Genomic DNA, 27500 nt, shown 5'->3' with positions numbered 1-27500 from the left:
TGTAGGCAGGCGTGCTTGGTGAGTAGGTGTGTTTGCTGTGTGTGTGTGTGTGTGTGTGTGTCACAGGGCGAGTGGGTGCGTTGGTGTGTGTGTGTGTGTGTGTCACAGGGCGAGTGCAGCCCGGTGTGGCTGCTTCCCCAGGGAAGGTGAACATGCGGGGTATCAGATAAGATGAATTGGGGCCAGCCCAGCGACACGCCCCACAGCCAAGGCTGTAGCGCGCTGTTATTCCAATTGAGCAGGAAGGCTCCCATGGCTATTGGCAGGCCCGCTCCACTCTGAGGTGTATTTGTCAAGCTCATAGGCATGTCGCAACAATGTTAACCTCTTGCGCCTCATCGATTAGAGAAGTGTTTTCTACCTGTGGTACTACTGGTGCTGCGTGGGTATCGTGTTCTTGAAAATACTAATGTACAATTCTAGAAAGAATATCATAGGTCATTTAAAATAACTAAATTATAAATATTGTTCAGTAAATATAATATTATGGCTGGTTATTATTTCAAAACGCGAGTTGCGTTGTGCATCCCATCATGTCATCGTTTGCCATTGTAATGTGTGCTGTTGCTGTCTTGCATTAATCTGTGTTTTCCTGCGGGACATGGCCTTCTTGCAGTGGTGACTGTGACTAAAGGGTCTGCAGCAACCCTTTGCTCGGCCACTCCATGTGCATTCATCTATCTTTATCCTTGCATATGAGTTGGACCACGAAAGGTCTTGGTTGACTCTTTAGTGGTAAACCTAAAGCCATGAGATGAGAGTGAGTCGGTATCATGAAGGGTGGCAGTTTAGGTCTAGCGCTGGAAGGAGTTAAACTCTCAACACACAGCATTCGTCTGTTTTCCTCCAGTCCGTTATGCAACCCAGTCAGACTCTGAGAGCATGCGTCTGCCACAGTGAGCCGGCGCTGGGCTGAATGTGCAGAGTGTTGATACAAGCCTCTGTTGAACGCCCTTCATAAAGCGTTACCCCTTCGTACTGTTCTCTCTGAGCCAACTCACAGAGAACAGTACGAAGATGTTCTTCCATTAAATTCTTACAAATTGCTGAATGATTTGCTTCCATTCATGAAGTCTGTGAGGGGAGGTAGAGAACGAGGATGATAATAATAGAGTTGTAGTTGTTTCTGTGCCAGACTCGAGTAAGATCCCGTGAAGGCTTCAGAAGACAAGGGGGCGACCATCACACTATGCTGCTCTGCTGCCCAAAGGGGACATTTTACAAGGAAACTCGTCCCCCCCCTTTTTTGCCAGGTTTTACTTAAAGGTTGGGTATGGTATTCTCTTTTTTGGCCATTTTTGCAAAATTACTTATCATAACCCACTTACAGCCACTGAGTTAGAAGTACTGAAATGAACGGGCAGGGCTCGAAAAACTCGAGGCAATGATTTCCAGACCCACCGAGTGGCATTGGACAGTAAGTACGTCAATCAACGGTCGTACTGCACTCCCCCTCCCCCTCCCCCTCCCCCTCTCCCCGCGCGTGACCCCTTCGTGCACGTACTCAAAGCTCGTGACCCAGAGCAAGCTTCTGTTTGTTGTTATCCTGCAGTAGCTACTGGAGCTGGCTAACTAGCTAATGGCTCGCTCTCGCGCATCTGTGTTCGCTCGTGCATGATTGCGCGTCCATGTACTTGGAATGGGTGGACTTAGAGTCAGCGTTGAAGGAGAGGGGGTAGGACCATTTGAGTTCTGCGTTTTCAAAATCTGCTGGCTTTTCTCAAATCCCATACCCAACCTTTAATGTAGTAGTCCATCATACGTATTCTCCCCATCACAAAGAGCAGGTAACCTGGCAAACAGAAGGTTGCTGGTTTGATCCCTGGCTCCTCCTAGCGGAGGGTTGAGTAGTCCCTCAGCACCTAACCACACGCTCCGGATGAGCTGGCTCCTGACGAGCTGGCTGCTGACGAACTGGCTGCTGACGAGCTTGCTGCTGCCTTGCGCGGTGCACAGTGATGTCGTGTGGGAATATATCTATGATTGGGTACATTTATGCCAGTAATTGTTTGGCAATTTGGTAATTGAGTGGCTGGTTACGGAAGCTTTATTTGAATGCCGTCCATATGTAAGTTTGGTTAATTGGTCTGATGGAAGTCTCGGAGTGTTTTTCTTCCTATCATCACGTTCAGCCCTCTGCAGCCTTGGCAGAGGTAAGCGCACTGCTGGAAAGGCCAACTTCGGTGTACTCTTCTTACTGAGGTTTTGACTGCAAGCTGTTTGTTTTAAATATCACAACTGGCAATCTTTTAAATGCAGACTTTAGAACAAACTTCATTGTGCAGCGCCACAAAGTTGTCTCTCTCTCTCTCTCTCTCTCTCTCTCTCTCTCTCTCTCTCTCTCTCTCTCTCTCACTGAATCTCTCTCTTTCTCTCTCTCTCTCTCTCTCTCTCTCTCTCTCTCTCTCTCTCTCTCTCTCTCTCTCTCTCTCTCTCTCTCTCGCTCTCTCTCTCTCTCTCTCTCTCTCTCTCTCTCTCTTTCTTTCTCTCTCTCTCTCTCTCTCTCTCTCTCTCTCTCTCTCTCTCTCTCTCTCTCTCTCTCTCTCTCTCTCTCTCTAACCACAAACAGAAGAGGTGCTAGCTGCAGGTCTTGTGTTTGCTTCGTCAGAAGGGGATAACAAACCGAACCCTGGTGTCTGTAGTATCCTGGGGTCTGTACTGTGGGGCTCCACCCTGTGTCTGTTCCCTGGGGTCTGTACCGTGGGGACTGTACCCTGTGTCTGTACCCTGGTGTCTGTACCCTGAGTTAGGTACACTGGTGTCTGTACCCTGGGGTCTGTACCCTGCTGTCTGTACCCTGGGGTCTGTAGTACACTGGGGTCTGTAGTACCCTGTGTCTGTACCTTGTGTCTGTACCCTGTGTCTGTACCCTGTGTCTGTACCCTGGGGTCTGTAGTACCCTGGGGTCTGTAGTACCCTGGGGTCTGTAGTACCCTGGGGTCTGTAGTACCCTGGGGTCTGTAGTACCCTGGGGTCTGTAGTACCCTGGGGTCTGTACCTTGGTGGTCCCACATGGCTCTGTGTGAGGGGACCCATGACGGTCCTGCTTTATTTTTAGACTCAGCGATCAGGGTCAAGGGTCAAGGCGAGTTAATGGGGGTTGAACCGGGGGTTTCCTGTTCTGGGCCTCTGCGGTGGGATTCACCCTCCACAGGCTCCAACCCTCAGGGGGGTCTGGTTCCCTCACCGCGCCCGGCCCCCCGCTCCATCCCCTAGACGCCTACAGAGCGCCACCCGAATCAAAGTGGAACGGATGTAGAAGTTGTTCCTGGATGTTTCTGCTCTGCCCACAGCAGAGGGTGAACTCTGACTAGTTAATCACAGCTAACTGACGTCAAAGACCCGGCTACAGAGGAGAGGACGAGGACGGGGACCGCTAGATAATGTGCTTTGCTCTCCATGTGTTGAGGTCTTTGAGTGCAAGCCAGGGAGAAAAAAGCTCCAACGCTTTAGAGAGTTACATTTGATTGAGCCCCCAAGAACCAGACACCTCTGAAAAATAAATCTCAGCCTTGTTGTTTCTTCTTTCTTTTTTTTTTTTCATCATTGTCATTTCAATTTGAACAATTTCCCCCCCAAAAAAAACATTCATTTTTGAATGCTTCCAGTCTGGCACAGTGGGAACAAATAAGCACGGCACGCTGTGTTGCTGTGAGAGGTGAGGATGTGTCATGGTGGGCATGTGGGCAATCGGGAGAGAGAGAGGGAGAGAGAGAGAGAGAGAGAGAGAGTGAGAGAGAGAGAGAGATAGTTGATGAGGTGGTTTCGTGGGCTGAAGGAGCAGTGATCAGCAGGGCCCACACACACACATCAGAAGCGCGGCTAAACTGCTCATCCATTACACCTCAACGTTTAATATCCCAGGATTGTTTGCGTGGCACAAGTCCGGCCGTCAGGGAATTCATTCATGCCAGACTAGAGGCCATGAGAGATTAGTTTGAATCGATAGCTGCCCCCCCTCCGTCCGCTGCCCGATGCAGGCCCGTGGTTCGGCCTATATCCCTATCCAGCCACAGAGGCAGTAGTGGCAGACCCCCCTCGGAGGCAGAGCGGTCTGCATTAGAGGGCAGGCTGCTCGTGTTCCCACCGTGTACCTGAGCGTGGAACAGCTTTCATTATGTTCCCATTCCCGTTGATCAGAGCGCCGGCAGAAAAGACCCAGAGCACAGGGCGCACAGGGAGGCCAGCCGGCCATCTTTGCATTTCTAACTGGGTCGGGCCATGATGTGAAAGTCAATAATGGAATCTGTTCTGAGCCGCTGGCCGCCTGGCCGAGGCCTCACGCTGCGCCCTCTATGTGAGGCAATACTGCCGCCGCTGATTGAGAGACATAAGGAGATCTCAATATCTTAAATCCCGGCAAGATCCGCAGAACAACTGAATCACCCGGGACAGAGGCAGCGCTCTCTGCCCAGGTACTGAGAGTTCCTCGCCGTAGGAAGTGGCTCGCTGGAGGAGGAGCAGCGCTGCTGTTGTGGGTTTATCGTGTTCTCCTTCGGAGACAGGATTTTAACAAAATGCATCTTTAAATGATCTGAGGAAATGTTGCCGGGGTTCTGAAAAGATAAGTTACTGCTGGGATTTAGGAAAGAAGATGCCCTTAGGAGGGAGATAGACACTTATTTAACTTCACAGGTCTTACAAATGCCCGGAAACAATGGTTTATTTTTTAAATATAATGTCTGGGTTTTTGAGTAAAATGTGTGTAAAGAGTTCAAAATATTCAGATTTAAGAGCAGTTCATATTAAATAAATAAATAAATAAATAGTCTTTCAGCCTTTATTTATAAGGCTGAAAGTATATACAAATAGTCCAAAATGGACTGAGGCAGACGAAGTCTGTGCTTTATGAATCAAACAATAGATTTAGCTCCCCCAACCTTTTTTCAAAAACTCACATGGATCCATGCAGAGTCTTCCCTAGACCATGAACCACACACACCAACGCGGCTCTCACTCTCCAACGAGCCCATAAACTCCATTATGCTGACCCACATGCCCCGCCATCAGGACGCTGCCGTGTGTTTCTGTGCACCGCTAACCCCCTGACGCCCACCTCTCTCCCCTCTCCCCTCCCTCCCCTCTCTCCCCTCCCTCCTCTGTCTCCCCTCTCTCTCCCCCCCGTCCCTCTCCTCTCTCCTTTCCATCCCTCGCTTTCTCCCCCCCCTCTCTCTCCCTCCCCTCCGCTTTCTCCCCTCTCTCCCTCCTCCCCCCCTCGTTCCCCTCTCTCCCCTCCTCTCCCCTCCCTTGCCCCCTGTCTCCCCTCTCCCCCTTGTCTCCCCTTGTCTCCCCTTGTCTCCCCTGTCCCTCTCCCTACTTCCCTCCCCTCCCTTCTCCTGTCTCTCCCCCCCCTCCTGCCTCCCTCTCCCCTCCCTCCCCCTCCCTCTCTCCCCTCCCTCCCCTCTCTTCCCCCCTTCTCCCCTGTCTCCCCTCCCTCCCCTGTTCTCCCCTTTCTCCCCTCCTTCTCCCCTCCTCCCTCCCCTCACCCTCCCTCCCCTCTCTTCACCGCCCCTCTCTCCCCCCCTCCCCTCCCTCCCCTCTCTCCCCTCTCTCCCCTCCCTCCCCTCTCCCCTCCCTCCCCTCCCTCCCCTCTCTCCTCCTCCCCAGGCTGCGAGAGCGACCACTGGGGACCCCACTGCAGCAACCGATGCCAGTGCCAGAACGGTGCCAAGTGTAACCCCATCACAGGTGCGTGTGTGTGCACCGATGGCTACCAGGGCTGGCGCTGTGAGGAGCCCTGCGAGCTCGGCTACTACGGCAAGGCGTGCCAGCTGCCCTGCCAGTGCCTGAATGGCGCCACCTGCCACCATGAGACCGGAGAGTGCATCTGCGCGTCGGGGTACACTGGCGCTTTGTGAGTATGGCCCGGCCGCTGAGACCCCCCCACCCACAAAGTAGAATCTCTTCCTCTGTGACCTTCGTGTTCAGGTGCTCCACCTCGTCGCACGGCGTCACATTCTGCATGAGCCGCACACATGATAATAGAGATAATAGAGAGTTAGGGAAAACAAAATATTATTTTGCCTGAGGGTGCAGTGTGTTAGCCGGCCGATTTCTGAGGGGGTAACGTGTTTGGTGTTGTGTGTGTGTCTGTCTTTTTCGGTTTGTGAACTTCGTCCTCGGTGTTGTGGGCTGGTCGTTGGGTGTCGTCGCCGGTCGTCTGGCGTCGTCGGGTGGCTCTCGGTGGGGTGGCCCTCGGCGGGATGGCCCTCGGTGGGGTGCAGCTGTGGGGAGCGGTGCCCCTTCGGGAGTCACGGGCTTCAGTGTGAGCAGCGATGCCCCTGTCAGAACAGAGGAACGTGCCACCACATCACCGGAGACTGCTCCTGTCCCACCGGATGGATGGTAGGAGGGGAGGAGAGGGAGGAGAGGGAGGAGGGAGGAGGAGAGGGAGGAGGGGGAAGGAGAGGGAGGAGAGGGAAGGAGGAGGAGAGGGAGGAGGGGGAGGAGAAGGAGGAGGAGAGGGAGGAGGGGGAGGAGAAGAAGGAGGGGGAGAAGAAGGAGGAGGGGGGGAGGGAGGAGGAGAGGGAGGAGGGGGAGGAGAGGGAGGAGGGGGAGGAGAGGTGAGGGGGGAGGAGAGAGAGAAGGGGGAGGACAGGGAGGATGAGAGAGAAGACGGAGGTGAAGAGGAAGGAGGAAATTGGGTAAATGGAAGTTATGAAGGAGCAATATAAAATGAAAGAGCTTCATGAAACCACTGTAGGTCAACCACTGTAGCCAGTAAATACAGCCAATCTGGATCAAAGGACGAAACAATGCGCCAACAATGTATTTATTTTCAACAAGCCAGCATGGTTGCATTTGTATTGCCAGATCAGAGGCTTAAAAGTGTTAGAACTAGATATTGGTGGCGGATAACAGCAAACTAAATCGCTGCGACATACATAATCTATATTATCACAGGGCTTAGCCGCTCTGACTGCGCTCGCTGCACTGCCTTGAATCAATGTTGTGTGAGGGCATGAGGACGATCTCCGCTCGCCTCTCCCCCAAAGGGCTCCGTCTGCGCACAGCCGTGTCCGCTCGGGAAGTACGGCGTCAACTGCAGCCGGGACTGTTCCTGCCGCAACGGGGGGCTCTGCGACCACGTCACCGGGCAGTGCCAGTGCGCGGCTGGCTTCAGCGGACGGAGGTACGAGTCTGGTGCCCAGCATCTCCACCACGCCTCAGGATACCAGAGTCCTCAGAAGAGGAACTTTTGTTCTCGCTGTTTGAATATAGGCCAGACAATCTGGCACACTTTAATGATATTTGGGGGGGAGAAAAGGGCCATCAGGATAGTTTGGTGCGTTCAGTTTACACGTGAACCGAGATATCCACTGACCTATTCTCTTTGTGGATTTGTAAACAAGACGATACGATACCTGTGTGTGCTGGAATATTCCTGCCTGAGAAAGAGCAGGAGAAATGCATGAACGTTAATTAGTGAGAATGTGGAATTAGAAACATTTACAGAGGGCTTTACACTTAATTAGTCTCCTGCTCATGCCGGCCGGCCATGCTTGCGTCTTTAGCCTCCATTCATCGTCCTCTTCCAGCGTGTCCATTGATCTCACTACGGGCTCCATGCCGGCCCGCTTCTTCTCATTAATTATAAGTAATGGGCTTGTATTAGAGGCTCATTGAAACCCCACATCTCTTGAGTTCCCTCTCCGCCGGCCCGAGCAGCCCAGTAGCAGTCTTGCTTTATTAGTTTGGCTGAAGCAATTGTCTCGCTGAATGAAAACACTTGCTGGACGACTCTACTCTTTGGCTTTATTATTTCACAGAATTGCCCTCATTCATTCTGCGAGTGGCAGGTGAATTAACATGGCAGGAATATTCTGCACCTGTGCGTTCTCCCATCGAACCCTTCCAGATGTAATAACGCAGTTCTGCTTTGATTGGGATGAACCTCGCGCGTTCACAGATACAAAACGAAATGAGTTGACTACGTGATGCGTTGATTATTTAATTTCTGCACGTTGAAATAACAGAGGAGGTGTGCATCGGTTTCATTTAAAAAACAACATCTGCTCCGCTCTCGTAATCACTGGTGAAGTCTGCTCTTTTTGACCTGTGACGCGTTATTTGGCTTTCACTCGAATCTCCCGCCTCTGTCCCGCCGCGCTCAGGTGCCAGGACGAGTGCCCCGTTGGCACCTACGGGCCCCAGTGCGGCCAGAGGTGCGACTGTAAGAACGGCGCCAAGTGTTACCACATCAATGGCGCGTGCCTCTGTGACACAGGCTTCAAGGGCCCCCACTGCCAGGAGAGGTTCTGCCCGCCGGGACTCTACGGCCTCATCTGTGACAAGTACTGCCCCTGTGACGCAGCCAACACCGTCAGGTCAGTGGGGCTCCGGGGGCCGACGAAGATGTGCATAACGTTTAGTGTGAAGGCTTCACTACAGCAAGACCCCCCCCCTTCACTACCCTAACACCCCCCCCCTTCACTACCCTAAGACCCCCACCTTCACTACAGCCAGACCCCCACCTACACTACTGCCAGACCCCCAACTTAAATACAGCCAGACCCCCCCCCCCTTCACTACCCTAAGAACCCCCCCTTCACTACAGCCAGACCCCCACCTTCACTACAGCAAGACCCCCCCCTTCACTACAGCCAGACCCCCAACTTAAATACAGCCAGACCCCCACCTTCACTACAGCAAGACCCCCACCTTCACTACAGCCAGACCCCCCCCCTTCACTACCCTAAGACCCCCCCCTTCACTACAGCCAGACCCCCACCTTCACTACAGCCAGACCCCCACCTACACTACTGCCAGACCCCCACCTCCACTACAGCCAGACCCCCACCTCCACTACAGCCAGACCCCCACCTCCACTACAGCCAGACCCCCACCTCCACTGCAGCCAGACCCCCACCTCCACAAGACCGGGAACCAGGAAGTACAAGGGGCGGTGCTAGGCCTCGTTTCCTGTTGCGTTGCGGAAAAGTCTGTTGCAAAGCTTTCAGGAGGGGATTTGAATAAGTGTATTTATAAAGTGGCCATTGATGTGAAGATTTGACAGACACTTTTTTGCAGTTTCATACTGCAACCTAAGTATGTGAGCACCAATTACACGCTGACAGATCCCTGACTCCAACAAGATGATTGGTCGGAACAAATATGAAGCTAAAGAAAGTGAAATGCCCAGTTCACCGAGCATCGAGCGTGTCTGCCATCAAAGGAAGGTCTGATTTATGAGACCAAATGCTCACCGACTACCAATCGCGTTCCAGGCCGGCTCTGGACCATGAGCGCCATTTAGAAGCTGGACACCTCGTAGCTATGTGTCAAGGAGTTAGCTTTTAATGGCGACCTTTGCTTCATTCATTATTACTCAGCAGCATCCATAGTTAATGCAATGTTAATGCTCTGATGCTGGCCGGACCTGGGCGATGGCCTTGGAAATCATTAGGGGAACGGAGGAGAAAAGAGACACCTCATTTATCTCAGCGCCGGTCTGTAGACACCAACAGACAGATGGATTGCCAACGGCTTGAGGACCCACTGTCTGACCCTACTAGCGCAACATCAGATATGTTTCTAAAGATATAACTCTCTCTCTCTCTCTCTCTCTCTCTCTCTCTCTCTCTCTCTCTCTCTCTCTCTCTCTCTCTCCCTCTCTCTCCCTGTCTCCCTCTCTCTCTCTGTCCCTCTGTGTCTCTCGCTCTATTTCCCCCTCCACTTCCTCTGTGTCTCGGCCTGTTGAAGTTGTCACCCACTGTCTGGTGAGTGTAGCTGCTCCCCTGGATGGACAGGGCTCTACTGCAACGAAAGCTGTCCGTCTGGCTCCTACGGCGACAGCTGCAGGTCAACGTGTGACTGCGCCCATGAGACTGAGTGCCACAGTGTCACCGGCTCCTGCATATGCCCTGCTGGTCTGATGGTGAGTGACAGGCAGTGGTCTCCATCAGAGATATGAAGGGGCTTTTTGGGTTAAGTTTATTGAGTTGCTATATATATATATATATATATATATATATATATATATATATATATAACAATCTGTTATTGACTGCATGATTAAAGGGCTGGTCGTAAAATGTTACACGTTACAACTCAGCTCTTTTAATGAAGTTGTATTTTTCTCCTTTTTATAACTCTACCTTTGTTAAGTGGTTCCTAACTCAACAACCTTACTTGAACACACTAATTAGCAACCGTTCCTACCAAGATAAAACATTGGAAAGTTACTCGAGCGTAAACTTCTGCTGTGTGTAGGCCTTCGTGCCTAGTATGCACGAACTCAAAAAGCATATATGGCTCATTTTGTAAATTAGAATTCAGCTGATTCTCCATTTTTCAATCAAGCAGTCTGCTGTAATGTGATTAATATAATTAATTACATTACCATTGTCATGGTGTTGTATCCCCTTGTACTCTCGGGACTGCTGACATGCTAATCTATAATTGGTTAATTGCATTGTAACCTTCCTCTCTCCTTCTATCGCAACCTTGCAACATGATTCATATATCATACCTAAGTTTAACAAACAGTAAAAGAAAATATCATAAAGTCGTCCTTTACTCAAGAGGGGTCCAGCTTATATTTGAATCTTCTTAACGTCTGTATGTATAGCAATGCGTAGCTTTTGAAAGCCATTGTTCCAAGGAAGGCAGTAGCAAGTCAAGATTTATATCCGTCTCTAATAACATGCTAAGTTTGGGATTACACCACTTTCTGAAAGAAGCCCTTAAACATGACGACATCTCTGGCAAAGCTTGGTCTGCCCCATCAATATTAAACCCCAGTGTGATCAGGCCCACTCCTCAAACGAGCTCTGGAGGGATGGGAGCGCCGGCCCTGGCTCCGGACTCTTTTATCTCCTCACCAAACAGCCAGAACTTCAAGCCCATTTCTCCGGAAACGATTTTTATTAGTGCTTAATGCAGTGCCCCCCTCCCCCTACCACAAGGTGGGCCGCTGGCGTCCTCCCTGTGTGTCAGAGCGGCGGCGGCTGGTTTAGAGCGGGCCGCCTGTCTTTAGGCGGGAGGCGGCGGGCGGCCGGCCTCACAGTGGGCCACAGACTGAGCCTTAATTTGCTCCACCTGTTCTCTTCGGCGTGTGCTGGGAAGGCCTGCCAGACCCATTAAAGACACCTAGAGGGCTGCAGCCAGCGGCAGTGTGGGCAGTCAGGTGGAGACGCACCTCATGTGGTGGCTTGGCGGGCGTGTGCACCTCTGTGTGTGTGTGTGTGTGTGTGTGTGTGTGTGTGTGTGTGTGTGTGTGTGTGTGTGTGTGTGTGTGTGTGTGTGTGTGTGTGTGTGTGTGTGTGTGTTTGTGTTTGTGTGTGTGTGTATCTGTGTGTGTGTATCTGTGTGTGTGTATTTATGTGATTGAGATAGAGATTAAGAGAGAGAGGGGGGTCTGAGAAGAAGGGGGGTCTGAGGGTGTGTGTCTATGTGTGTGTGTGTGTGTGTGTGTGTGTGTGTGTGTGTGTGTGTGTGTGTGTGTGTGTGTGTGTGTGTGTGTGTGTGTGTGTGTGTGTGTGTGTGTGTGTGTGTGTGTGTGTGTGTGTGTTCATGTGTGTGTACTGGGAAAGTGATGTGTCTGTGGCTGTTTATAGTCAGACATGTTTCAGCCTAAACTGTACTTTCTAACACAGTTGAAAACACTTTAGTTTTTCTTTCACTTTAACCTCCCTGTGTCTTTGGCGGTGGCGGTCAGGGTATGGCTATTAAATGGTTGGTGAAATGACGCCCCGAGAGTGTCTCTGGAAACATATGGGCCTCGTCCTGCATCCTCCTCTCAGCGGGGGGGGGGCAAGCCTCTCAAGTGTGGCCGCACGCTGTGCCCTGTGCGCTTGATTTGGCCCCAGTAATTGGACATGTTCTTTTCTGATTGGGACAAAGTGATTACATGTTACTTCTTCTGACATTGTCCTCTGCTGTCCCCACACAGCCCTCACCCTACCATTCTGCCCTGGACCTCGCGTTTAAATCTCACAACTTGTGTTAGTGTTAGTTCTGTTCTGTGTGTGTGTATGTGTGTGTGTGTGCGTTTCTGTGGGTGTTTGTATGTGTTTTTGTGTCTGCATGCACGTGCATGCGTATGTGTGTGTGTGTGTCTGTGTGTGTGAGTGTGAGCGAGAGATACCACTGTGTTTCGTGATGGCAGTGAAATGATTTTTAACATCCTTTTGTAGCTCATGAAAACAAGTCATGTTCTAGTCTCTCCGGGGCTGCTAACCTCATCAATGGGTTCATTATCTGTCTTGCTGCATGAATTTTAAATTGCCAGTCCTCCACCTTGCAGTAAGATTAACTGTTTGGGAGAGGGAGAGTCTGATTGGTAATTAGCAATGCCATTTACGTCCAGTCTCGACGGATGCGAGGCCGTGGATCAATGCGCGTCGGAGAGAGGCGCTACAGTGAGTTACCAACAGGAACTAGTCCGGTGTTCTCCCTGCGCGAGGGGCCGCTGTGGTCTGGGCGTAGATTCCTGTGCTGCCGTTGAGCGCACGGGTCGTTATGTAAGGTCGACCATGGCGAAGGCTCACACAGCCCCTGTATTAATAATGTCCCCCCCCCCCACATGCGGGCGTAGCCTTCCCCAGCTCAGGGGGAATATGAATCAGTGGGCTAATGAGCAGCGCCCACGTCCGCTGCTGAGCGCCACGCCTGCACAGCCCGCCACCATCGCCACGCCGCGTGAAAGGGAAGTGAACACCGACACTGGCCGCGGCGGCGGCGGAAGCTAATGAAACCCGTGTGGTCATTTGCAGCTCAATGACTCACACCAGCAAATTGCATATCCTCCGGAGACGGCACCGGAAACCTCTCCTAGCCCCCCCACATGGCCCCCCCCCCCTCCCCTGGTCTGACCCGCCTCCCCTCCAACCTGCCGTTGTTAGCAGATCCTGAGGCTCCATTTCGTCCAGAACAAAGCTTATTGTATGCGATTTATAAAGAAATTGCATTGGCAGGGGGTGGTGGTGTGGGGGGTGGGGTGGTGGTGTGGGGGGGGTACGGGTGGCGCTTTTATGTCCCTCAAAGAGGGAGGGGCAGATCTGTGTTCTGCCCTTGGCGTCCGCCGGCACATCCTCAGCTACCTCCGCGTTTAAAGCGGAGTTCAAAACGATGATGACAGCGTTGAGCAGCTGGCAGCGGCGGCAGGTCCTGACGAGGGACGGAAGGGAGACGCGCCAGAGTCCTCCCGGCCGCTAATTGGGACACTAAATCATTGTGTCACCTGTCACTCAAACCGGGGAACTGAGGAGAAGGGGACGGGAGGAGGAGGCGGGTGAGGTGGAGGGGGAGCGGGGAGGGAGGGAGGGTGGGTGGGTGGGGGATCACTTAGGGAGTGGAGAGGATGTTGGAATCCTTGCAGGGCTCAGCTTTTTAAAGCTGCAGACATTCTAATGACAGCGGGAATGGGAGGACAGGGAAGGAGGAGGGTCGTTCTGAGGCGGCGGTCTCGCTGCTCTAATGCCATGGTGGGGGACTCAGTGCTCCACCCGCTCGGCCAAGCATGTCCTCTTGGCCGTGGCGAGGCGACTGGAAGGTTCCCCCCCTCCAGCATGGCCAAGCCGGTCCCCTCGCTGAGCTCATTACCAGGACTGGGCCTCGTTGTCAGGCAGCCGGGAGGCTCTGCTCCCCTGGACGCATGGCGCCCGCCCGGGGGCCTTCTCTCCACACTTACAGGATAAATCGATCTCCCGTCTCCCCTTGCACATGCCGGGTGGCCGGGTCGCCGTATGGCCGTGGTGTCCATGTTCAGGGAGTCACACACACACGCCTGGCCACTCTTGAATTTGCTCTGATCCTTTAAAATAGAATATAAAAAGTGTAAAAAATGAAAAAATGCTATCGAGAATCGCCCAAGTGCTCATTGGTGTGACATTTTGGACTCTTTCTGGAAGTAATGATAGCCAGTGATTTGTTGAGGCAGTAGGGGGGGGGGGGGGTTACGGGGTGATGAGGGGTTTATGCCTGTGCTGTTAACACACGCGACTACGGGGGCCATTAGGTCACCATGACAACAAGTACGGATGCATTGTATCATCAACGTTATCACCTCCATCGCCATCCGAAACAACAGGCGGGTCATCCTTATCGACGGGATGTTTCATCGCTACACAGTGACAGTGTGACCCCCCCCCCGCCAGACGGTTGTGCCCGTTAAATCCCAGCTGGACTCACGCCAACGCGCTAGAGTCATGTGTGTCCTGTGTCGGCTGACGCCACTGTGCCACTCTGACCTCCTCTGTGCGCAGGGCGAGGACTGCTCTGCGGTGTGCCCCGCCGGTCTGTACGGGCCCAGCTGCCTGACTTCCTGTTCCTGCCGTAACGGTGGCTCCTGCTCCCCTGTCGACGGCTCCTGTGCATGCAGAGAAGGTACGGCGTGATTGGCCTTTACAGGGTCGATATGGACCACCACACGTGTGTTGTGATACCCCCACCAGGACCAGAGCATTCTGGGAAACTGTCTGGTGGGCTATAGGGGCAATCGCTGTCCTCCATCAAATAATTCATTTTTCTTCTGTGGGAAATATGTGTGGTTTCTGTCTTTTTTTTCTTTCTAAAAGCCTTATTCTACCGCATTAGTAAGCAGCCGTCGGTTCTATTCATTCATTCAGTCCTTCTAAGTAAACTAATGGCTCTTTTATCTCTGAACTCTCTGACCTGTAAATGTTAAACCTGCCTAAATAGCACTAGCTTTGTATTTAAATACATATATGCTGTCCTCGCCGTGCGTTTGCTGCAGAAACATCCCTTTGAATATCCCTTTGCATTGTTCAACAGCACATAACTAGGCCGTGCTCCTTATCTGAATATGGCCCGAAGGGATGTATGCAAGTGGGTCTTGGGCTTTCAAAAAAGTCATTGGATCTAATACTGCTCAACACCTGGCCCTCCCTTCTCCCTCCCAGACCGCCCAGTAGAGATATCGACTCCAAAGCTCATTCAAAACTAGGCTTGAATCCCCATCATCTGCTGTGGTCCAATCACAACATCCCTGAGCATCAACGCACACCATGCAGACTAAAAACAAACGATTTTATGAAGTTATATAAAGACATCACTTTTTCTTTTTTTGCGTCAACAGCTCATTTCCTCTTAACCTGACAGGTTGTTGTCAGCGTAATACAAATGGCCTCGAGGCTTGCGTTACATTTCCAACCACAAACAATATCGACTACACCGCCAGGGATTAAGCACAGATAGAATGCTGATGGATCAATATGTATGCCTCCCAGATTGGTGGAGGATGGAAGGGTTTCTCTGTGATATCATTCACATTCCGATCGAACCCGACGACCGCCCTAGCTCTGACTGGCCCTCTCCAAGGCAGGGTACACACACTTATTTGCCTGTTAAACGGTGGAGGATAGCCTACTGGTGGCGCTGGAGTATGGAGCCTCTCATGGACAAGTCATCCGACCATGTTGTCCAACCATTAGAGAGAAGATTAAAGCCAAGGTCAGCCTTATCTCAGCTGCCGATGTGGAGAGAGCCGCTCTCCCTGAGCCTTTATCTCTCTTTCTGTGGTGCCTCCGCTGTTTTAGGTCTGTGTGCTCGCCCCAGACATAAATCTATCAGCGGTCTGCTGTTTCAAACTGCTGCAGCACGGCTTTTAACACGCGCCAAGAGATACAGCCACCAGGCCATTTCTGTGTTTTTGTTCCTATTGTGTTGAAAGCTGTTTTTCCTCCTAGTCTCCGGTTCTCCTGTTCTCCTTCTCTGCCTATATACGCTATTTGTTATGTTGTTAATGTGTACATGTTTGTCTGTTTTCATTTCTTCTTTTGAATGCAATGTGAATTTTCTTATCCTTTGGATAGGATTATTTTCTGTTATTCTTTCTGATTTGACTTTTTTGACTTTGACTTCTTTGCAAGCTATTACATAAACTCAATTTTAAATTGAACTCAGGTTATGCAATTTAGCTGATAAGAACACAATGTTTTATTCCCAACGTGAATTACTAATTAATGAGATGATTAGTATATGCGTTGTAGTGAAGGATTCAATTATTGTACCATTTTATGGAATAACATCTGCTGCACAAGAATTTATCAATTTAACGGTGAATGATAATTAACAATCCTGCATTAAGCATTACATTCAGGATTAGTGGTTTTTACATTGGGTTCACTGCATATGTTGAATATTTAATGCATGTACGAGCTTGTTTCTTTGAAAGTGGAGTATTGAAAACCTGAGTAGATGACACATAGATAGATAGAGACGATAGATATTGAATAATCACAATGCCTTCACATTATTCCGTTGACCGTTGAAGAATATAAAGATTATTCCAAAAATTCCCATTCACATAAATATTCATGTATGTATTTTTTCCCACACTCTCCCCGTGGGATGTGTGATGGAACACTTACACTATACAGAGTGTATGTGTTCTGTGTCCTGCAGTCTGTTAGCTCCCCTGCATATCTTTATGCATGCATATGTTCACACCGGCATTCGTCTACCTTACATGCCATTTTATATTTTAAGTTATATGTTTTAAATCGTTATCTTATTTTACATTCTATATTTCATACCTATATTGTGTTCTTTTGGTTTTACCTACCGCATAGATGACGCGAGCCTTGTCCTAAGAATTGACTTGCCTAGAACTACCCTGTGTCTTTGATAAATACCGATCCGGACTCCCGTGTATATCTTGACTCTTGACTCTTGACCCCTCCTGCAGGCTGGCGGGGGGCAGACTGCTCCGTCCCCTGTCCCAGTGGGTCCTGGGGGCCCGGCTGCAACCAGTCCTGCCTGTGTGCCAACGGGGCGGCCTGTGACCCCTCCAACGGCACCTGTACCTGTCCCCCTGGCTGGAGCGGCCCGCACTGCGACCAGCCCTGCCCTGTGAGTCTGCCCCTGTTGCTATGACGACGGCCAGCTGCTCCACAGAGCTCTGTCTTTTGAATGGAGCGTAGGGGAGGCTGTGTGGGTGGGGGGTTGTGGGACGGAGGTTTGAATCCCAGACTAAGGGCTCTGGGTTCGACACCAATGTCTGTGCAGTCTAACCTGCAGGCAACATGTTCCCGCTCATTACGGTCAGGTATCGCAATTCACTGTAAATCCCTTCACATTAAAGCGAGAGCTGAAGTACATCATTATAATGATGATACATTTGGTGGATTACCCGCCAGACAATAACATGTTCCACTGGGCCGACAGAGACACCCGGGGCGGCTGGCTCCAGCCCAGTGACACCATACGCTTCGTGGTGACCCAGTTTCCATCTTGACCAACATGTCTTTCGATCTCTCTCCTTCCTGTCCGTGCCATGTCCATAAAAAGCCCAAACACACAATGTATAACTTAAGTTGTTTGAGACGGACACAGAGAAGCTGACATCCATGTGAAACGCTGTTGTGATGACGAAGGATTCTCATTGGTCGGCAGGACGGCACGTACGGCCTGGAGTGTCGGGAGAGCTGCCGCTGTGGGCACGCGGACGGCTGCGAGCCGGGGAGCGGCCTCTGTCGCTGCCACGCCGGCTGGACAGGTGGGTGGCCCTCGCACACCCCTCAACCCTGAACGGCTACAGCCACCGGGGGCCTTTCTCCAGGGCCCCCGTGATTCAGCACGAGGCCCTTCAACGCGTTCGAGTCGATATCCGAGAGTACAAATGAGACAATCTGTTTTAGCCCCAAACTGATTCGCCGACACTGCAATTGATTATGAGCTGCGTATGGATGCAGCCGTTGGACGCAGCGGTCTGGGTTTTACAATTGGTCTGCGGAAATCGTAAGTGGTGTTCTGTTAATTAAATCTTCTTGTTTGTTTTTGCTGTGGCGCCAAAGGGTAATGCAAATGAGAGAGATTGTGAGAATTACGTTCTGATTTGATTCTCTCGGGAGACACATTGGATGCTGGTTTTGTAATCACACTCAAATTGCCGCCGACTGTTGCTCGCACACATACAGCTGCCAAAGCAAGCCCGTGCATTTGGAGGATGAATCGGAAGGAGAATCTCATGACTTTTAAGAAACGGCTCCAATATTTTATGGCTTTGCGATTCCTCTAATGGGCCCAGATGCTCGTGTTTCAAGACTCCACTGATTTATTTCACCGTGGCATCGATAATGAATATTAAGGCAGCCTATTTCACAAAGGTGAAGTCGAGGGGTAAACACAGGTGTAGCTCATAACATTCATTAATTAATTTGCGTCTTTGTCTGTGTGTGTGTGTTTGGTTTCTGCTGGTTGTGTGTTGTGTGTGCGTGTGTGTGGGTATGCGCGCACCAGTGAAGCTAAACTTATAGCTGCTTCACTGAAACACACTAAGAGAGTTGACCCTGACCTTAAAATAAACACAATGAGTCCCATTAGCGTTCAACCTATCACACGCTCCGCAGAAGACAGAGGGTCTATTGGCTCTGAAACGGCACCACTTATGAGGACCAGCTTCCTCCGCCTCTGTTAGCCTTCAGCAGCCCTCTGCGCTCCTGGCTCTTCCTCACATGGAGGGAGGTGAGGGAGGAAGGCACAGCGAGGGTGCCGGTCATTACGCTCCCCGAAAAGAGTTAAGTACGACATCTGATTGTCAAACACACCAAGTCCAGCCGAGGGCTGGGGGTCGGAGTCTCTGTGAGTTGGACTGGCACAGTTCAGCCGGGAGGGGGAATAACTCCAGCCCGGGAAAGGTCAACCCGGTGAGCTCCCCGGTGCCCCCCCGCCCCGCCTCCGCTCGCCCTCCTGAGCTGAGGGGCATTTAATCGGAGAGACAATGTGGGTTTTATTATCCGCAAGAATGGGGGTCCGCGACCCAAAAAAAAAAAGAAAAGCGTGGTCTCTCATGCTCTGAATGCCGCGCAGGTCGTGGACCATCTGTCAGTGGTAATTGAGTCCGCCGGGGCCGGGCGGGGGGAGGCCAGCCTCCCAGTGGGCCTCACCCGCTCGTGAAGAGGGCCAGCACAGAGGACTGGAGAGAGTGGCACAGAGGATAGGGCTCTCTAGGAAAGAAGCAGCCTGCCCAAGAGAGTCCTTACACTCAATGAGGAGAGGGAGGGCGCTAGGCAGAACAGAGGGAAAGAGCATTTCTCCTTGTGAGCTGACTAGCAGCGGCGGCGCGGTGACTAGCGTCTCTGCATAACGCCTGGACGCGTACGCCGCAGTGACGGGAAGAGACCTGGACACGCGGAAAGCAGCGACACTCCTTAACGTGCGCGCTGTGAACGGGGGCTTCCGCCGCCGAGATATTGAAGAAAACACTGTTTTGATTGGGCTGATATGATGAAAGGCTCAAATCCTAGCCTATAGAAAATATACTACTGGGAAAATCGGGCCGACCTCAAAATATTTCGTTCAATATTTAAAGCTCTGACGAAAGACGGCAAGTATGATAGATTTGGGCACGAGTGTTTGTGTTTTCAGTGATAGTGCTATGTTGTATGTGTGTGTCAGAGAGCAAGATGGGGGAAAGAGAGATTGGGAGAAGGAGAGGGAGGAAAATAAGAGGGAAAGAGGGAGAGAGTGGGAAGGGGAGAGCTTTGTTGTGTCCTGCTCTTGCTCACCAAATTGGGCAGCAGTACCTCTGGCCCTCCAAAGACAAAAAGCCTCCTTTGAAGAGACTTTCAGTGGTGGCTTCGCTCCCTCTTTCTTCTTACTTCCCCTTGCTGGGGCTGTAAAGCCACTCTGTTTGTTACCATCAGCCTTAAAGTGTAATGTCCCCATTCATTTAGAGACAATAAAGCCAGCGCCTGGCCCAGCACAACCTCAAACACACTCATGCATATTGTGCATGTGTCTGTCCTGCCATTTGAAGTTTGCTGGGCTTATGACTAAATCCCCCCCCCTCCACCCAGCCCCTTTATCTGCCCTGGCATCCCCCCGCCCCCCCCCCCCCCCCCCCCCTCCCCCCACACTTAAGGAGGAGTGCAGAGCTACAACACGGCATTAGTCCCACGAGGTCGGGTCCAGGTTTAATTCAAAAGGTGCTGTGTTAATTCTGCTTTAATGGTCACAGCAGTCTCTGATATTTCCAGTCAAAAGAAATATTAAATGAGCCTTCCAAGTGAAGACTTTCTACTCAAAAAGAGAATTTGTGTGTGTGTGTGTGTGTGTGTGTGTGTGTGTGTGTGTGTGTGTGTGTGGTTGCGTGTGTGCCTGAGTGTGTGTGTGTGTGTGTGTGTGTGTGTGTGCATGCTTCATTTATGCATTGGTGAAAGTTTTGTGTAGCCTGAAATTAGGGCTGTATGCTTGGGTGCAGGGGCGCCTGTATATGCCCCTGTGTAATGTTTGTCTGTGTGTGTTTGTGTGTGTGTGTGTGTGTGTGTGTGTGTGTGTGTGTGTGTGTGTGTGTGTGTGTGTGTGTGTGTGTGTGTGTGTGTGTGTGTGTGTGTGTGTGTGTGTGTTCAATTGTTTGTGTGTTTATGTGTGCTTGTGTGTATGTGGGTGTCTGTTTGTGTTCATGCATGTATGTGTGTGCTGTATACATGTGAGCAAATGTGTGTGTATCTGTGTGAGTGCGTCTGTATCTGTCTGTTCTTGTGTGCACGTGTGTCTATGTGTGTGTTTGCATGCATGCATGCGCGTGTGTGTGTGTGTGTGTGTGTGCATACGTGTGTTTGTGTGGATGCGTGTTTGTGTATGTGTGTGTGCACGTGTGTGTATGTTTGTTTGTGTGCGTGTGTATGTGACTGTGTTTATGTGTGTGTGCACGTGCATGCGTGTACGTGTGTGTGTGTGTGTGTGTGTGTGTTGTTTGGAGGCTCACCAAAGCCAGGGACACAGGCTTTGCTCTCCTAGCCCAGGCTCCAGCCGAGTTGTTCCCTTCAGCTCAGTACACAACCAGCGCTCTGCTGAAAGAGAATGACAGAGGAGCCGGCCTGCCCCCGGGACCCAGCCCTCTTAATCAACACGCTGCATTGGCAGCCTGCCCCAGTCAGATGAAGAGAGAAAAATACATGCAGAATTCAGAAAACAGTGTCTTAAAAAGACGGGACGCTCAAACCAAAATGAAAGGCTCCAGCTCAGGTTTGGTTCTCGGCGCGCTGTGAGACAGTTGAACCAGGGTCCATGTTCAGCCTGTGATTACACCCAAATGTGGAAAATCGTCCTCGTTTGAATTCGTTGCAAGAACAACACCAAGAGCAGCAGATCCCTGCGCCGGTCCCACTGTGGCGTACTGTGGCTGGTGGATTCATGTTGTTTTGTGTTCACACAGGGATCCACTGCGACAGTGTCTGTCCCCAGGGCTTCTGGGGGCCCAACTGCTCTGTGAACTGCTACTGTCTGAACGGGGGCTCCTGCTCCGCCGAGGACGGCAGCTGCGTGTGCGCCCCGGGGTACAGAGGGACGTACTGCAGAAGAGGTGGGGGGAGGAGACTCCATCACTGTGCTCCCCCGTTTGTTTTGGTGTCTTCATTATAAAACATGTTGTGTTTGTGTTCGCGGCGCCGGCCGGAAGCAGTCACCAAACACCAACACAATATTGACCTTGTTCCTGAAGGATCGCAGAGGGAAAGACAGCCGAAGGGTGTGGGTGTGAGGGGGGGGTGGGGGGGGATGGGGAGGCAGAAGCACTTAGTTGTGCCGGTCATAAACGCCTGAGTGTACAGCCCTTCATCACAGCTTTCACTTAATCATGCTGTCCTTCAGCCACCTCCTCCCGTGTCCAACCCCAACCAACCACCACCAACATACCAGCACTACCACCAGCCCCACCACCACCTCCACCAACCACCACCACCACCAACATACCAGCACTACCACCAGCCCCACCACCACCTCCACCAACCACCACCACCACCAACATACCAGCACTACCACCAGCCCCACCACCACCTCCACCAACCACCACCACCACCAACATACCAGCACTACCACCAGCCCCACCACCACCTCCACCAACCACCACCACCACCAACATACCAGCACTACCACCAGCCCCACCACCACCTCCACCAACCACCACCAACATACCATCACTACCACCAGCCCCACCACCACCTCCACCAACATACCACCAGTAGCAACACCACATGACGTCCACCACCACCACCACCCACTCCACACCACAACCACCATAACAATACCAGAACCACCAACCCACCACCACCACCAACAGTACCACATGTCCCCCTCCAGCACACCCCTGTACCATCACTACCACCACATGACCACCACCACCACCTCCAGCTCTCAGCGGGGGGAGGGGGTGAACAAGGCCTGCTTAAGGCTCATCAGACACACGATGGGGCCCTGCTCTCTTGGAGTGCTAGTCTTGATCTCTGGAAGAGCTCTCTCTCTCTCTCTCTCTCTCTCTCTCTCTCTCTCTCTCTCTCTCTCTCTCTCTCTCTCTCTCTCTCTCTCTCTCTCTCTCTCACACTTTCTTGTTCTCTCTCTCTCTCCCTCTTTCTTGTTCTCTCCCTCTCTCTCTCTCTCTGTCTTTCTTGTTCTCTCTCTTTCTCGTTCTCTGATGGTGCTCTAAAAAAGATGACCTCACTGATTGGGAGTGAATCTCACAGCGGCAGTCCTGTAAACATCAGTTTGGCCAGAATTTAAGAGAGAGAACCATTCAAGTTTGTGTGTGTGTGTCTCTCTCTCTGTCTGTCTCTCTTGCACTCTCTCTGTCTCTCGCTCACTGGAGGCCTCTCTCTCTCTCTAGCCATTTTCTGTTATAAACTCTGCACAATGTCCAGAACTGAAGAAGATTGTCTTTGTCAAAAAAATTGTATCTGCCACATCTCTATCAACAATTAAATCTCTCTCTCTCTCTCTCTCTCTCTCTCTCTCTCTCTCTCTCTCTCTCTCTCTCTCTCTCTCTCTCACTATATATATATATATATATATATATATCTACCCTGTGGTCTCTCTCTGTCACTCTCTAACCCTCTCTCACCCACTCTCCATCTATGTCTCTCCTCCCTGCTGGCCCCTCCCTCTCCAGTCTGCCTCTCGGGGCACTACGGCCAGGAGTGCAGCCAGCCATGCCCCCACTGTGTGCACAGCACCGGGACGTGCCACCACGTGACGGGCCGCTGCGAGTGCCTGTCCGGGTTCGTGGGCACCCTGTGCAACATGGGTAAGTGTTCCCCTGTTCTCCCCCCATGCTGTCTCTTTAGCGAGCCGACCGCCCCCTCTCTGCGATGACCTGTAGCTCCGTTAGCATTGCAGAGCCCTCCAGGAGCTCTGGAGCGTCAGGGGCCAGGGCATGACCTCCAGGGACTCGCTTCCTGTGCCTTTGTTGGGATAGTTTGATAGTTTGCCAACGCCGCGGCACGGCGCGCAAACTTTGCTTTGATTATCTCAAGACAATATGCTCCGAACGATGTTTTGGAGTGGAAGAACGACATAAAGTATACATTGTGTTCCGCTCCCTCATGCCGCGGCCGCAGCCCGATGTGAATATACCGGGTTGTGTTTGTTTCGTTTGGACTAGCTTTAGCCGCTACAGAGCGACGAACCAGAACGACGCCAGTGAGATGCAGATACAAGGTCCATTTTCACCTCCAATATCTTACCAGTCTTTCTTATTTCAGGCATTACAGAAAAGGCAGGGAGGATATTTTTGAATTCTCTTTCATGGCTTTGAGGAATGTCATGTGAATAAAAGTTTAATACGCTAGCTAAAGGCAAGGGAAGCCGGCGATAATTTGTCTGGCTGGTAATTACTACAGCGTGGCGCAGCATGGGGGCTGGGGGGCGGCTAGGGTGGCAGGACTTGGGTGAGGGGGGGGGGGGGGGGGTACTGTGGACGGGTGTGGCCGTCCTCCGCCCAGCAGCTCCGGCTCCTCTGGGTGGGTGAGCACCCTCGATATCCCCAACCCCCCCCAGCACTGCCCAGCTCCCAATCCACGGCCTGGGCTAATGAAGGGCCCCCCGGGTGCAGAGGCCTGACCACCCCCTTGAATGAGCGGCGCCACGGCGGTGATGGGGGGGGGAACACTTCCCCGGCCCTAATAACGTGCTGGAGACGGCTGAGAACAGGCAGCTGGGAGAACATGAAAAGGGAGGGTCGTTAGAGTAACCCTGAGTCAAAATGAGTGAGGCTGCTGCATCTCCCTCGCACCGACGAGCATCTGATCTGCTATGCCGTCTATTCCCCTTTTTAACTCAACGCCTGCTTTGATGTACCTGTCGCCGCGGTGACGGTCAGGCCAAACGCAGCTCCCGCTAATGCCTCACGTAGGCAACACTGGAAATGGGGGATATTGGGCGAGGGACATCTTTTTGTTTAACATAATCTATATATAGACACAGCTTTGGGTTGATGCGCTGTCTCAATTGAACGACCACGGCTTCGTCAATGCGAGCTAGCGCCTTACATTTACATTTACATTTAGGGCAATAAGCAGATGCTTTTATCCAAAGTGAATTACAATTACATTTGTCAGAAGCAGGTGAAACAATATATCGCTGTTGGTACAGTGAGGATGTTCATAGAACCAAGATCAAAGCACTAACAATCACTAAGTTAACCCATTTCCCTTATCCAACACAGATAGCTAGGATAAGATGCTACACCACTAAGTAGTATAACTGAGTACAACACCCAATAAGTGCGTACGTGCGCTTGCGTTAGGTCAGGTGAACCTCTTATATTGTTGTTCACCGCTTTAGTTTTTGATGTGGACGGCGTTCACTCGCCGTGATCCCTTTCAACATCCACGGGTGGTCTGTAAACTCCCTGTACCGATCCCGGGCAGCGAGGACATTGAGACGGTTCTGCAGTCCCATGGGGCCCGGGCTCTGTGTAAGTAGTGGGTTGTACGTGCAGATCGGTGTGTTTACTGCATCATGCTGGGGGGTCCCCAGTGTGTCCGAGTGACAGGTACGGGGAGGGCTGCCTGGAGGCGTGTGTCTGCACCAACGGCACCTGCAGCCCTGTGGATGGCTCCTGCCAGTGCTTCCCCGGCTGGACGGGGGCAGACTGCTCTCTGGGTAGGGCTGTGCTTTACATATTCATATCAGTAAGACTATGAGCATCATGATTATTAGCGTATATTATGTATAGTTTATATTATTACTATGATGACCATTATTATAATTATATATATAATTAGTATCCTTTTCTGCTATTATTATCATAATTATTATTGTTATTATAGTTCATTTATCATTTATTGGTATAATTAGTATCAACAACAATGAGTATTATTTAAATAAACAAATTCCACCATTATTGAGTCCACCGTTTTAGCTAGCTGATCTCCTGCGGTTCCTGTTGTTGTCCTTCTGATCACCGTTGACCTTCATGCTCATTCATCATTTTTAAGATCTAGAATCTCCCCTTCAACCACCCCCCTCCTCACCTCCCCGCTGCTATCAGCTGTAGAGCACATCCAGCCTAAATGATTGTTGTCAAACATTATGCTCTTTGATTTGCTGCGCATAGAGGCCAGAGAGCCCAAAGATGGACCGCTGAGCAGTTTAGCCTTGAGAAAAGGATGTCTGCCGGTGCCTAGCATCAGAGCTGGTAGTTCAAATATTAGCCGATGCCTAGCATCCAAAGCTGGGAGTTCAACTGTCAGCTGGTACCTAGCATCAAAGCTCTGGTAGTTTAAATGCATGTCAGCCGGTACCTAACATCAAAGCTCTGGTAGTTTAAATACATGTCAGCCAGTACCTAACATCAGGTAGTTTAAATACATGTCAGCCAGTAACTATCATCAAGCGCTGGTGGTTTAAATGCATATTAGCCGGTACCTAGCATCAGAGCTGGAAGCTTAAATGCATATTAGCCGGTACCTAGCATCAGAGCTGGTAGTTTAAATACATTCTGGTTCTCATTTATATCAGCTCGCAACACAAATACAGTGCAGCTCAAACATGATGTTTGCAGGATGTTTGAGTAGATCCATCACAGTTTGGCTGTTTCCACACGATTACTTTGTCTTTGAGATGGAAAGTGAGTAAATATATATTTAGCAGTAGTTTGTTGTCATACACACACACACACACACACACACACACGGACACACACACACACACACGGACGTACACACACACACACACAGACACACAGACACACAGACACACACACACACACACACACACACACACACACACACACACACACACACACACACACACACACACACACTCACACACACACTTCAAAATAGTCCTTTACTTTCCTGATCACCTATACAACCCTCCATACTGCTGAGGTGAGAGTCAACATCACTGTTTTTCCCGGCGTTTGCAGCGTGCGCCGCGGGTTACTGGGGTCCTGATTGTCTCAACTTGTGTAACTGTCACAATGGAGCCCGCTGCAACGCCTACGACGGGGAGTGCAGGTGCAGCCCCGGCTGGATGGGTCTCTACTGCACGCAGCGTGAGTCTTGACGACCGGCGGCAGTAGACACATAGTGCCCTCTGTTGGCGCTTTGTGAGAACTGCACTGAGGACAGTAATAATAGTCATCGCCCTGGCGTGTGAGAGATAATGAATTTTTCACGAGCTGAAAGTTATCGACCATTACAACGTCTTTATTTTTTTAAGTCAGTCGATTTTTTTAATATTTAGAAGGACATTACTGACGATCATGGACACCCTTTATAGTTTTAGGGATGCACCTTGGAGTGAGCCGATAACCCATCCCCATTGTCTTATCTGTCCCGCTGAATCTCCTCATCTTTCCAAAACGTGTTGTATGTGTGTATACTTTGTCAACACACACGTTTTGTATTGTATACAATACAGAACTATCTTGGAATTTCCATTGTTTTTTTTATTTACAATTAATGGCTTGATACTTATGGTTCCTGACATAGTTTGAGTGACTGGTCCCCGGTGTGTCCCGTGTCCCAGAATGCCCTGCAGGTTTCTACGGGGTGGACTGCTCTGAGGTCTGCCGCTGCCAGAACGGCGCTGAGTGCGACCACACCACCGGGCTGTGTTCCTGCCGGACGGGATTCATAGGGAACGCCTGTGAGCAGAGTAAGTGCACACACACACACACACACACACACACACACACACACACACATTCTCTCTCTCACGCACACACACATACACACACACACACACACACACACACACACACACACACACACACACACACACACACACACACACACACACACACACACACACACACACACATATACACGCACACACACACACACACATTCTCTCTCTCACACACACATACACACACACACACACACACACACACACACACACACACACACACACACACACACACTCACACACACACTCACACACACACTCACACACACACACACACACACACACACACACACACACACACACACACACACACACACACACACACACACACACACACACACTTAAACTCTGGAGCCCTGATTAGAGTCAGTGTGTGGGTGATTGTGGGCTTAGCCTTAGCCACTTCACATCCCCGCTCTGTGGGTACTTTAGCACGGTGTGTGTAATAATGAGGCTCTCCCCTACGCAGAGTGTCCTGCTGGCACATTTGGCTTCGGCTGTCAGCAATTATGTGAGTGTATGAACAATGCGACCTGCGACTATGTGACTGGAACGTGCTACTGCAGCCCCGGCTACAAAGGCATCCGCTGCGACCAAGGTATGAGAGCAGTCCTCCTGAGCTG

The 27500-nt window shown here is 51.1% G+C and overlaps 1 protein-coding gene across 1 annotated transcript in view; it reads left to right on the top strand.

The window, feature by feature from the left end:
* The window catches only part of megf11 (multiple EGF-like-domains 11), a 55526-nt gene that overhangs the window by 22596 nt on the left and 5430 nt on the right, over window positions 1-27500 (top strand). Inside the window, exons 5-18 of the mRNA XM_056598677.1 lie at window positions 5608-5854; window positions 6225-6345; window positions 6996-7132; window positions 8115-8327; window positions 9703-9877; window positions 14208-14328; window positions 16652-16815; window positions 17359-17461; window positions 21125-21271; window positions 22850-22984; window positions 24718-24843; window positions 26111-26239; window positions 26716-26844; window positions 27347-27475. Coding sequence (XP_056454652.1) covers window positions 5608-5854; window positions 6225-6345; window positions 6996-7132; window positions 8115-8327; window positions 9703-9877; window positions 14208-14328; window positions 16652-16815; window positions 17359-17461; window positions 21125-21271; window positions 22850-22984; window positions 24718-24843; window positions 26111-26239; window positions 26716-26844; window positions 27347-27475 — 2076 coding nt within the window. The remainder of the gene's footprint in view (window positions 1-5607; window positions 5855-6224; window positions 6346-6995; window positions 7133-8114; window positions 8328-9702; window positions 9878-14207; window positions 14329-16651; window positions 16816-17358; window positions 17462-21124; window positions 21272-22849; window positions 22985-24717; window positions 24844-26110; window positions 26240-26715; window positions 26845-27346; window positions 27476-27500) is intronic.

Source organism: Gadus chalcogrammus, chromosome 9 (genome assembly GCF_026213295.1).
Source record: "Gadus chalcogrammus isolate NIFS_2021 chromosome 9, NIFS_Gcha_1.0, whole genome shotgun sequence".
Lineage (NCBI taxonomy): Eukaryota > Metazoa > Chordata > Actinopteri > Gadiformes > Gadidae > Gadus > Gadus chalcogrammus.
Note: the sequence above shows the minus strand (reverse complement) of the source record. Positions and strands in the feature narration are given on the sequence as shown.